Genomic DNA, 11,734 nt, shown 5'->3' on the forward strand with positions numbered 1-11,734 from the left:
TACTTGCGTGTGACGGTAAATCACGAGGGCGGGCGCGCTCACTCCCGGGGGAGGGGGAGCGGGCGGGCACCCCCGCTGGTGGGGACGGGAGAGACCCTCAGGCAGAGGACCCGCAAGGGCCGGTGGGTCCGCGGCGCCGGGCCGGCCGCTGGGAGCCAGGCGGCCCCGGGGAAGCGCGGCCCCCTTCCCTGGCCCTTTTTCCCTCCATCCTCTCTGGCGGAGCGGGATGGTCCGTTCCGGGCGTGGCGGAGCACGGCCCTCCCCTCGTGCGTTGGTTCCGCTCGGAGAGCTTTCGCCGCCGCTCCTCGCCGCTGCTCGCGCCCGCCTCCGCTCCGGGCCGCTCGGGCGTTTTCTCTCTGCCTTAAAGTCGGTGAGGAGAGGGGACGGGGCGGGGGGGCGGCCGCCGGGGGACGGGGCGGCCGGATGGGGCCGGCTGCCGCCAGGCCGGGCTGGGCCGGGCCGTAACGGCCGCGCTGCGCTCTGGTGGAGGCGGGGGGGCTCGTTCTCCATCTTCCCCGCACGGGCACCGGAGCGCGGCGGCAACAAAGCCGCCTCCTCCGCGCTGTGCGACGGGGGCGAGGGGCGCCGTCGCGGGCAGGGCGTAGGCCCCGGCCCCGGCTCCGCGCAGGTCTCGCCAACGCCCTGCCGCCACCGCCTCCGCCGGGGGAGGCCCGGTACGTGCCGGGTAGCCGCGGCGGGGGCCGGCGCCTCCCCGCGGGCGGCCCTGTGCCGCGGGGAAAATGGAGGCCGGGGGAGGGAAGGAGGAGCGGCGCGGGGTCAGGCGGTGCCGCCGCAGCGCGGGGCGGGCTGGGAGCGGCCGCCGAGGGGGGGAGGCCGGGCTGGGAGCGGGCGGGCGGGCTCCGTCGTCAGCGCGCTGAGGTGCGTGCCTGCTTCCTTGCAGGGTGTCTTTTATGAATAATCAAAAGCCGCAGAAGCCGACGCTATCAGGCCAGCGTTTTAAAACTAGAAAAAGAGGTAAGCTGTTCGCGGTGTGCGTACTGCCGGTACCCGCTGTCGGTGCTGTGCATGTGGCCCCCTGTAAAAAGCCGGTTTCTGGTGATAAACTAACAACGCCTTTATGCTCTTCTTGTAAATCTTTTAAATGGACCGTGCTAGATAGAAAGTCTTGAGGCTAACTCTGGGTGCTAGAGTGCTCTCTGCGCTAATAAAAAATACTTGCCACTAAGAACTGTAGCTGAATTTACAATGATAACCTGGCATAAGAGACGGTCCTTCTAGAACTGTACTGAGTGTGTTTAGCCTGAAAGCAGAAGTACCTAGTACCCCTGAGTTACAGGGGAACACCAGCATAGGTTTGTTGCAGGTTAACACATACATCTGAGCAGCATCTAACCTAGCTGGAATTTCAGTGTTAGCCACTGGATAAAAGTTACATTGTCCCTTAATGCTATAAGAATCCCTGATTTAAATAATAATAAAAAAAAAAACCCACACAAAACAAGACCAAAACCCCACCCCCCAACCAACCAACCAAAAAGCACGCAAAGTGTGGGATGTGCAAGTGCCTATCTCTGTGTGTGCACAGTTTCTCCCATAAGAAGAGTTAATGACTGAAGAGGTGTGGTGAGTAATTTAGGATTTTGGTGGTGTTTTTTTAAACCTAAAGAGGAAGTGGGGACAGCTGTTAGAGTTTCTGTTTAATACTATTTTACTAATATACTAGCAGTGTTCTAGCTCAAACTGACAGCATTAAGGGTGCTGTACATATTGAACTAGTAATTAAGTTGTACAGAAGTACGTGTTGACTTACAGAGCCTATTTTAAAGTGAAAGCACCTTGAGAAACAGTTGAAGTGAGAGAGTTGGATTTAGTCTGTCCAGCAGATGAAATGCTAGCGTCCTAGGTTTTTGTCTCTTTTTAAGCATTTAACCATAGTTTGGCTTCCAAGCAGCTCTGTGGTAACAATGAGCTTCACGGATCTGGCGTGGAAAATAACTGATCCAGTATTTCCAGACTTCCACCCAGCTGTTACCAACGTGTTGATACTTGCCTTGAATGTAAGGACACTAGTATGCCCCTTACAGAAGGGTTGCTAACAGAACTGGCTAAGCTGTTGTGGTCAGCACTCTAAGATTTGCAGCTTTTCCTCTCGTGGTTTGCATAATCTAAGGACAAAATGGGATGAATAAAGTTGAAGACCTCTTCCATTTAAGGCTTTCTGTTAGTTACACGGATGGATTTGTTGCATGTTAACTAAGCCCTACCGATAATGAAAACAAGACTATGATCGACTGATGCATCTCAAATGTGAAGAAGCGTGTGTTCTGCTTTAACAACAACAAAGGATGCTAAATAGATCTGCAGTTACAGTCCATCATTTCATGTTTATTTAAGACCAAGATATTAGCTCAGATTTCTGTTTCCCCCAGGCACTTGAGGAAAAGCAATTGCTTCAGACTCATTTAACTCCATATTAAGAGGAGGGGATGGTCTTCATAGCCACAAAGCAAGTCTTGTCAGTTGGCTCTAACGTGATAATGGTACGCAGCTTTTCAGTCAGAATAATTTGTCCAAAACAGTGAGAGGCCCCAAGGGCAGAAATGGAACGTGAGTAATGGAGTCAAATGTACAAAATTGTAGGGGCACATATTAAGAATTGCCTTCCAGCATGTAGCTTAGCATCTGTTTTTGGAGGGAAAAAGTGATTTAACATGTGAACCGGAGTATAAGAATCAAACTGAGAAGTCATGTAAGCTTTGTTAGAGCCAACTAATGATGATCACAAACAACTGTTCTTCTTGGTGAAAGTACAGTAAGAATTCAATTAGGGGTAATTAAGGAATGTTTTAGCTTTTGATAGCCTTTCCCCCAGCCTTGACCGAATAGGGGAGTGAAAGCAGTAAAACTTCTTACTGCTGTATTGGCCACTGAAACTCATTTTAGACTATGCTGTTAAGTCACTATTTGTGCTAGTTAATACCAGTTGTCAGGCTTGTCAGTGCAAGTTTGGGTTTGTGTGTTTTTAATAAGATTGAAATGACAAACTTTAAAAACCAGACAGCTGTGTGTGGCAACTTTATTTCAATGCTTTGTCTTTACAGATGAAAAAGAGAGGTTTGACCCTACGCAGTTCCAGGACTGTATTATTCAAGGTTTAACCGAAACCGGCACTGACTTGGAGGCAGTAGCAAAGTTTCTTGATGCTTCTGGTGCAAAACTTGACTATCGCCGCTATGCCGAAACGCTTTTTGACATCCTGGTGGCTGGTGGAATGCTGGGTAAGTCCCTTTGATGGGGCTGCTGTCAGCCTTTATTCACTTGACTACAAAAGCTCACTGTTTTCTTTCAGTGTAAAAATTCTGCTAAGGAGCCCATTGAGTGTGTAGAACCGAGTTTAAGTTATCTGTGGTAAACTATCTGACCATCTTAGTGACTGACTGAGCAATCAGATTACTGTAGAAATACCCTGTATAACCTACTGCAGTTTTGCTTGAGTCAGTGTGCATTCTTCAAAGTGTAAACTGTACAAACTTGGCTTAAAGGAAAATATATTGGAGGTTTGTTGGGGTGGTTTTTGTTTGGTTGTTTTGTTTGTTTGTTTTTTTTTAACCAGGAGTGGATCTTGACTCTGTAGTCAAGTTCACTTCTGCTGATGTGCGATGGATGAATGCTTGTTTCAGGTGGGTGGTCTGTAGTTGCAAGACCAACGGAGTTGCCCTGAAAGATTCTGACATGATCCTGTGGTTTGTGCACCCTGCCCTGTTATTTTGGAAAGTAAGACTGTTCACAGAAGAAGCTGATGTGCTTAGTCTTGGAAATGCTATTATAAATCATTTGCTGTTGACAATAGTGAAGTCAGGGGCTCTAGCAGATGTCAGGGAGCGAGAAATGAGAGGGTGGTTGAGTCAGCAAAAAACACAGGGAACTGAGGAAGTGAAACGTGATGATGAAAAATCTTGTAAACTCATGTGCACACTGTGTAAAGAGCAGAGTGGAACAGATGCTCACCAACTAGGTAAGAAGTAAAGGAAGCTAAATGAGGTTCAAAAGTAGTTTAAAAAAAAAAATGGTACTTCTAGATTTAGACATTTCCTATTTGACTAAATACTGTTTAGTGAGAAGGGGTTCAGGTGGCAGGGACCCCTGTAAAATACAGGCTGCAAAGAGGACCCTCTATGTTGTCTGCCTAGGCTGGAAAAGGTCTGTCTCCGATTTTAGCATTTGTTATGCAATAGTTGGGAGGGAGGACTTAAATGAGAAGTTTGGCAGTTGCAGAAGATTTTCTCTAATGTAACAGAAATAGAATTCAAATGACCTAAATGCATAGGGGGAGGAGAGGAAACACCTGATTCTGGGCTACAGTCAGACTGTGGATGGCAGTTCTGCAGTGGGGGTGGCTGGTTTGGGAGGATGCATCTGTTGCATGTTGAGGAGGTCTTCACACTGATGCTGTAGAAATGTCAGGCAGCTTGCTCAAACACTGAAAAGCAAGGCTTTCAAAGTGGTTTAACTTCATGTGCCTGCTTATCTCAAAGCTGTGTATTGGAACAGTGTTATGTAGACTGAAGTCACTGTGATGTTCCTTTTGGCAAGAGGTTCTTTTGCTGATGCTGAAAGAGCTTGGTAGCATGAGTAAGTAAACTTGTCTGCCACATGGAGCATGACTGCTTGAAGTTGTTAATGTACAACTTCTTACAATCTGTGGGTTTACATTCAAGAGTCATAACCAGCGTGTACTGTGTTAGGAAGTGTTCCTTCTAGAAATGAGGCTGAGAGGGAAGGGAAAAATGCATTGCTGCATTAATGGTGATACAGGGATCCTTTATTCAACTCCCTCTCTGTAAAAAGTAGGTAAGTAGACTAGCTTTGACCTTTATTCAGGCAAGGCCAAAATAAAAACTGGCATCTATCCTGTTGCCTCACCACCTTTTAATATTATTACCATTAATGCTTTATCTCCATCTTTAAGTCATGTTTCTGACTAATGCGTAACAAAAGGATCTCCCTTACATGTAGGATGGCATAGAAATTGGTGATGAGGTATTCTGGCATCAGAGCTGGTGACTTGAAATTCACCCTAGTTAGTGAAGCAGCCTGGCTACCAGTCAAATGCCTGTATTAAACTGAAGAGGAATGGTGAAGAAGCATCTTCTAATTAGCAGCTAAAAACCTGAAGTGCCTTTCAAGACTAAAGTTTCAAGCTCATTTCTGGGGCGCTGAATTTTGAACATGCATCTCTATGTGTTTCATCTCCTGTTGTGACTTACTCTGTTACTTAAAAGACACTTACTTACAAAGCAGCAGTATTGCAGCAGACACTAAAAAGACACTTGCTAGTGTTAGGCAGCTTCAGTGGCTTCCTTTAAGGGAAGAGGAGCTCATATGGTCATGTTAACTTACCAATATGTGTCCTGGTTTCAGCTAGAATAAAGTTAATTTTCTTCCTAGTAGCTGGTATAGTGCTGTGTTTTGGATTTAGGATGAGAGTAATGTTGGTAACACACTGAGGTTTTAGTTGTTGCTAAGCGGTGTTTATACTAAGTCAAGGACTTTTCAGCTTCTCATACTGCCCTGTCCACAGAGGCCGGGAGTGCACAAGAAGCTGGGAGGGGGCACAGCCAGGACAGTTAACCCAAATGAGCCAAAGAGTTACATATTACATCCTGCCCAGTATATAAACTGGGAGGAGTTGGCTGGGGGGCACTGCGGCTCAGGCGTTGACTGGGCACTGGTTGGTGAGTGGTGACCAATTGTCTTGTGCATCGTTTGTTTTGTATATTCTCTTAGTAGTAGTATTTTCCCTTCCTTTTCTGTCCTGTTAAACTGTCTTTATGTCAACCCATGAGTTTTACTTCCCCCTCGACCCCCCCCACTCCCTGATTCTCTCCCCCATCCCACTGGGGGGGGGGGGAGGAGTCAGCGAGTAGCTGCGTGGTGCTAGGGTTAAACCATGACAATATGTAAACAAGATGTGTTGCCAATCCACTTAGCAGTAGGGGGTCAGAATATTTAAGTGTTCATATCTAAGCTACTGATTTTAAAGTTCCACTAGAGCAGTGGAGCAGATGGAAAAGTAGGGGTGTCTCCAGTGATCCAGTCATTCAGTTCATCAAGAAAGGACAATGCATTGCATGTTATGGGTATTGGAATTCTTACTGTGGAGACTACTCGGTACTCTCACTGGGGGAGTAATACCACTAATGCTGAAACCTTTCTTTAGCCCCAGGTGGTACCCTGGCAGATGACATGACACGCACAAATGTCTGTGTATTTGCAGCACAGGAAGACCTAGAAACCATGCAAGCATTTGCTCAGGTTAGTTCTCAAATGAGTACAATTTAACTTAAACTGTTTAGTGGTCAAAAATGAAATGTTTGTGTAGTTGAAAGTTTAGGTAAAAATAATGCATGGCTTTAAGAAGCTTACTAGAAGAGGTAGATAGAGTAGCACTGTTTTAAGCTAACTGCTCTAAAGAGTTCAGACCAACTTAACTGAACTTGATTTTTTTTTTTTTTAATTCTAATTAAATGGTAGTTCAGAGCAAAAAATAATACTCTGTATCTTTTTAGGTTTTTAACAAGCTAATCAGGCGTTACAAGTACCTGGAGAAAGGCTTTGAAGATGAAGTCAAAAAGGTATGAAGTAGGTCCTTATCAGCAGACAAATAAACCTTCAAATTCTGTTAGTTAATCACTCTATACAGAAGAGTTATATCATACAATGGATTATTAAAATAGAACACTTCTAAGTTATTAATGGAAGAACAGCTAGCTTGTATGACTAGTGGAGAAGACTACCAGCAAACTAGTGCTTCTGCTAGTTGAATAGCTTGATTGAAACAAAAGTGTCTAACATGGAGGCAGTAGCCAAACTTTAGTGAGAGATGGTAGTTTCATGGCACCTCTTCTTACTTCATCTTGCAGTTGCTGCTGTTCCTGAAAGGGTTCTCAGAGTCTGAGCGGAACAAACTGGCCATGTTGACGGGTATTCTGCTAGCCAATGGGACACTTAATGCGTCAATTCTCAACAGTCTTTACAATGAGAACTTGGTTAAAGAAGGTAAGTGTTGCCCAAGTCCTCCTTTAGGGGAGAGTCGGGGGGGGGGGGGGGGCGGAACCATGACAAGTAGGTGGAAATCATGAGGACAATACACCCTTCCAGCTCACAAACTTCATCTGGCAATAGATTAACTACAGGATTAGCAAAAGTAACCATGCTGCCTCACAACCTGGAGGGTCTTCCTAAGACTGTAGAAAACTAGTCTTGTCAGAAAGCTTGTGTGTAGGACTTCCCTGTGTAACACCGGGGGCTGCTGTCACTAGTGTTGCCCAGCAAGGCAGTACTGTATTTCAGAGAGGGACCTTTCAGGATGCAGAAGGTATGTCATGTCTTTAGGTTCCTTCCTAAAATGCAGCAAGGAGAGTTGAGTTTAGTACAGGGAAGCCTTCGTGATGCTGCATGGTAAGGAAAGTCCAACATGCCGGAGGCTGCAGTGTCCTCAGGCAGAGGTACTGCAGATGGTGCTAGGGCTGCCTCAGAGCACCGCTGCTGCTGCTTTGAACAGGGGTCTGACAAACTAGGTGCTGTGTACTCTCAGGCCTTATGATTCCCTTTGTTTTGAATTTCAGTAGTAATAGTACTACTCCTATTGCACAGGTGTTTCTGCAGCTTTTGCAGTCAAGCTGTTCAAATCCTGGATAAATGAGAAAGATATTAATGCAGTGGCTGTCAGTCTTCGTAAAGTAAATATGGATAACAGGCTGATGGTGAGTACCACTGAAATTACTGATGTACTACTTAAGGCAGTTTAGTAAATAGCATTTACCAGCAAAGTACTCAACATGCATTTCTTTTGTGAAAGACTTTGTAAACTTTGTTTTCAGGAACTCTTCCCAGCCAACAAACAAAGTGTTGAACACTTCTCCAAGTACTTCACTGAAGCGGGACTAAAAGAACTTTCAGAATATGTTAGGAACCAGCAAACCATAGGGGCTCGGAAGGAGCTGCAGAAAGAACTTCAGGAGCAGATGTCACGGGGAGATCCATTCAAGGATGTAAGTGTTTGTCTGTAGACAAGGTGGTGTGCTGCTTTTTTTAAAAAAAATTTTTTTTTTTTTTGGTAGGAACTTAGCTCAAATTACCTGAAATACAATAGCCTTTAATACTAATCTGAAGAAGAGATATGCCTAATTAAATACTGAACTTAAACATACAGCTCTCACTAAGAATTAACATTAGGACCAGAGTGTTTTGGTATTAGCTTTGTAGTCTTTCCTTAATGTCCTGAATCCTGCTGTATGATCAAGGGGGTTGTTTGTGGTTCTGAAGGCTTCTGGGTTACCTTTAGAACAGAAGTTTTAATTTTGCTTAGCGCTGTATGTGGCATATGTGCTGACTCTTACTGTAACTGGCAGATAATCTTGTACGTGAAGGAGGAGATGAAGAAAAACAACATCTCAGAACAGACTGTGGTAGCCATAATCTGGTCAAGTGTAATGAGCACAGTGGAATGGAACAAAAAGGAGGAGCTGGTAGCAGAGCAAGCCATTAAGCACTTGAAGGTATTGTAACTGAAGTGTAGACTTTGGCACCCGCTGGGTAGGGCTCGGGCTTCCCTCTGTCTCCAGTTCCCTTTTAAATGAGTTAAGACCTACAATGCCTCTGATGCAAAGACAGCATTAGACAGGGAATTGTGCCCCTTGTAACTGTGGTATTATAGTCCAAGTTACTGAGGCAAAAGCAGTATAACTTCTGCACAAGCACGCTCAGGTGGGGCAGGGGTTGCAAATTTCTAAGCAGTGGCTGATGGAAACTGTGTAAAACCAGTCTAGTCGAATGATAAATGTGAAGTGCTCAGTATGTGCCAAGTTGTCATTCCTGTTACAGCAATACAGCCCTCTACTTGCTGCCTTTACTACCCAAGGTCAGTCAGAGCTGACTCTTCTGTTGAAGATTCAGGAGTACTGTTATGACAACATTCACTTCATGAAGGCCTTCCAGAAAATAGTGGTGCTCTTCTATAAAGGTAACTTCTGTGGGGTTGTAGTTTTGGGGGGTTGTTTTTGTTTGGTTGGGTTTTTTTCTTTTTTTTTAAGGCCTGTATTTGCAGAATGCTTCAGTCCTGGTAAGACCTTTAGGGAAGATCAGTGCTACAACATCGTACTTCATGGGCTGAAGAATGTTCTACCTCTTCTTTGCAAAGATGGAGCAGTAAAATGTAATGGTGGATGTGGCTGTCCTTGGTACATGGGGAAATACTTCTCTAGACATGGATCCTGCCTGTCTACTAGATTTTAAGAGTTCTCGTAGATAGGAGCTGAATATAGATTTTTAAGGGTCTTTGGCCCTTTTAAGTTAGGGAAAGAGACATGATAGTGTATTCTTCTTAGTTCTCTGTCTGAACACTGACTCTTAACAGCCAGAGATTGAGACCACCAAGGTGTTCTGGAGTGCTCTAGGCTCTCTGTTAAATGGCTGTTAAAAGGTGTAACTGAAAAACATGCTGCGCACCTATGGAAACACCACAGGAACATAAGGAAACTTGTTAAACTGAAGAGTATGTTGCAATTGTAAAATTTTAAAAACCAAACATTTCCTGTGGTGTGCTTTGGGCTTTAAAGAATTTGCATCTGTTCTTAGCTATTGACTGAAGCTTTCCATTGAGGTGACGTACTCTAATAGCTATGAAATACTCAAGGCTGTTAGTGGGAGTGAAAGTGCAGCTCCTAGGTGCAGTGAGTGCTCAGGAAACTCCCAGCAGCTGATCTGAAATGCATGGTTCTCAGAATGTTAAAATAGGAGGCACTCCTGGTGCACGTATGTCCAGCCATATCCAGGGAAGGGACTATATATGGTGATGCTTCTAGGGGAGGAAGCAAAGGCCCCCTGTCAGGCGTTCTCAGCAGCTGGTGTTCAGTGGTGTGCTGTGTTAATACTGCTCTTGCACATCTTACAGCTGAAGTTCTGAGCGAAGAACCCATCCTGAAGTGGTATAAAGATGCGCATCTTGCAAAAGGAAAGAGCGTTTTTCTGGAGCAAATGAAAAAGTTTGTCGAATGGCTCAAGAATGCTGAAGAAGGTAACCAAGCAGCTTAGCTCAGAAGTTGAGCTTGTTCATTTTGGGAACCTTAGTGCAATAATGCTTTGTTTCGGGGGGGGGGGGGGGGGGGGGGGGTGTTAATTGGCCCTCTGAGACTAGGTGTGCCCCCCAGTACTGGCTAGAAAAGCTTGTTGGTGAAATCCTTGTGGATCCAATAGCAGCTAGGATGCAGGATGCAGGGCAGCAGCTGAACTCGGGGGCTGGGGGGGGGGCTGACCTGCTGGCAGCTTGTTGACAAGGTGTCCCTCTGTTCCAGAGTCGGAGTCTGAAGCGGAAGAGGGTGACTGAGCTGTGAAACTGTCCTCAGTAAAGTAAACAGGAGCTGTAGATAAGTGTCATGTCTCATGCGTCCTTCTGATTCTTACATCCTACCTCCCTGTATCAAGCATGATATAAGGGCTCTCATGGCAATTTATTTTAACTGTTTTCTATAGTTATTGAAATACTGGGTTTAGTTTTTAAAACCATGTTTTAAGTAGCTTACAGAGCTATTATAGATTTGACTCTAACCTGCATTTGTCCTTTCAGTTATATTCTACCTCCTGTATTTTCTACTGTAATAATGTAATTTAAGGCCTTCCACAATGAAATCCATTTTACCCCTTGGGTTTTCTATCTATATTTGAGTAGACATGATATGGTGAATGAGATTTATGGCAGTTCTGTTTGCAAATTAAACTATAAAAAGCCTCCAAAAGGAAGAGGCCATGGCTTGTGTGGTAACTCGGTGTGACACTTCAGTCCGTACCACTTTCTCCAAATAACCCTGTTCCATAGGTGGTTGTCCATCTCCCCCAGGACTTTGTCATCTCTTTATTGTATGTCCAGCATAAAGCAATCCTCTCTTCAGCTGCTGGGTGAGGCAGCTGCCCCACTCCTGGGAGCTCAGTGTCCTACTGGAGAGGAGCTGTTCTGGTGGCAGTGAACAGTAACTGTGGTGGGGCATGAAGAGTGGCATCTCTGAGCCTGCTGGCCTGAGTCCCTGAGGGGCTGTCTGGCTGCCTTACAGTGAGGCATCAGTTCTAGAGGAGTCTTGCCACTTCTCTCATGGAAGCACAAGCAGTGCTGTTCCATGCACTGCTGCCCAACAGCTTTCTAGAGCCCTGGCCTATGCTGCTAGCAGGGCTGGGGCAGGGGGCAGCTTGCTTATGCTGCTCTGTAAATGCATGACTGCTGAAAGGTAAGGTGGACTAAACTCTACCCCCTCCCCCCTGAAGCTGAGAGATTATTTTATGCAGACAGTTGACATGTTAAACCAAACAGCTTATCTGCTCCCTGAAACTCTGAATTAATGGAAAGTCTCAGGACACCTCATAATTCAAGAAAGATTTGGTAAGAGTGACATCTATACTGTTTAAGCTAATAATGAGCATTAACTGAAATACTGGTAACCAGAGTATACCTACTAAAATAAATTAAAATTTGGTGATCACAATGCAATCTATTCAATATCACAGCGATCTTCCTTACTTTGTAACTTTTTTTTAAACAAATAAAGGCCATCCTTACACAAGGGCTGTCTCTGTTCTCTTACCCAAAAAGGAAGTACCAGTGACACTATAAGATAAAAAGTCCTAGGTCTTTTGCTATTCCAATGACAGTTGAATAAAACATTATTGAAGTAATACTTGCTGTTAGGAGGCCTATTTTATAGAGGGTGTTCTTTTCCATGTG

At 45.1% G+C, this 11,734-nt stretch overlaps 1 protein-coding gene across 2 annotated transcripts; it reads left to right on the top strand.

The window, feature by feature from the left end:
* The first annotated feature begins 219 nt into the window (after positions 1 to 219).
* On the top strand, positions 220 to 11,573 carry BZW1 (basic leucine zipper and W2 domains 1). Of its 2 annotated transcripts, XM_052792977.1 has the most exons (12): positions 220 to 370; positions 902 to 975; positions 3,063 to 3,239; positions 6,182 to 6,276; positions 6,531 to 6,596; positions 6,885 to 7,020; positions 7,618 to 7,727; positions 7,845 to 8,015; positions 8,376 to 8,522; positions 8,848 to 8,986; positions 9,917 to 10,039; positions 10,317 to 11,573. In XM_052792977.1, the coding sequence occupies exons 2-12, from the start codon at positions 912 to 914 to the stop codon at positions 10,346 to 10,348; spliced, it is 1,260 nt and encodes a 419-aa protein (XP_052648937.1). In that variant the 5' UTR covers positions 220 to 370; positions 902 to 911; the 3' UTR covers positions 10,349 to 11,573. The 2 variants fall into 2 exon arrangements, with proteins under 2 accessions (XP_052648937.1, XP_052648938.1); XM_052792978.1 differs by lacking the exons at positions 220 to 370; positions 902 to 975 and having other exon boundaries at positions 3,162 to 3,239; positions 6,182 to 6,187.
* Positions 11,574 to 11,734: the final 161 nt, after the last annotated feature.

This window comes from Harpia harpyja, chromosome 7 (assembly GCF_026419915.1).
Source record: "Harpia harpyja isolate bHarHar1 chromosome 7, bHarHar1 primary haplotype, whole genome shotgun sequence".
In the NCBI taxonomy this organism is placed as follows: Eukaryota; Metazoa; Chordata; class Aves; order Accipitriformes; family Accipitridae; genus Harpia; species Harpia harpyja.

Excerpts from the sequence above, each read along its gene's own strand:
- BZW1 (XM_052792977.1), top strand. The coding sequence starts at position 912 with ATGAATAATCAAAAGCCGCAGAAGCCGACGCTATCAGGCCAGCGTTTT. Across the intron at positions 3,240-6,181 it reads GGTGGCTGGTGGAATGCTGG|CCCCAGGTGGTACCCTGGCA; the intron begins GTAAGTCCCTTT and ends ACCTTTCTTTAG. Across the intron at positions 7,021-7,617 it reads TGAGAACTTGGTTAAAGAAG|GTGTTTCTGCAGCTTTTGCA; the intron begins GTAAGTGTTGCC and ends CCTATTGCACAG.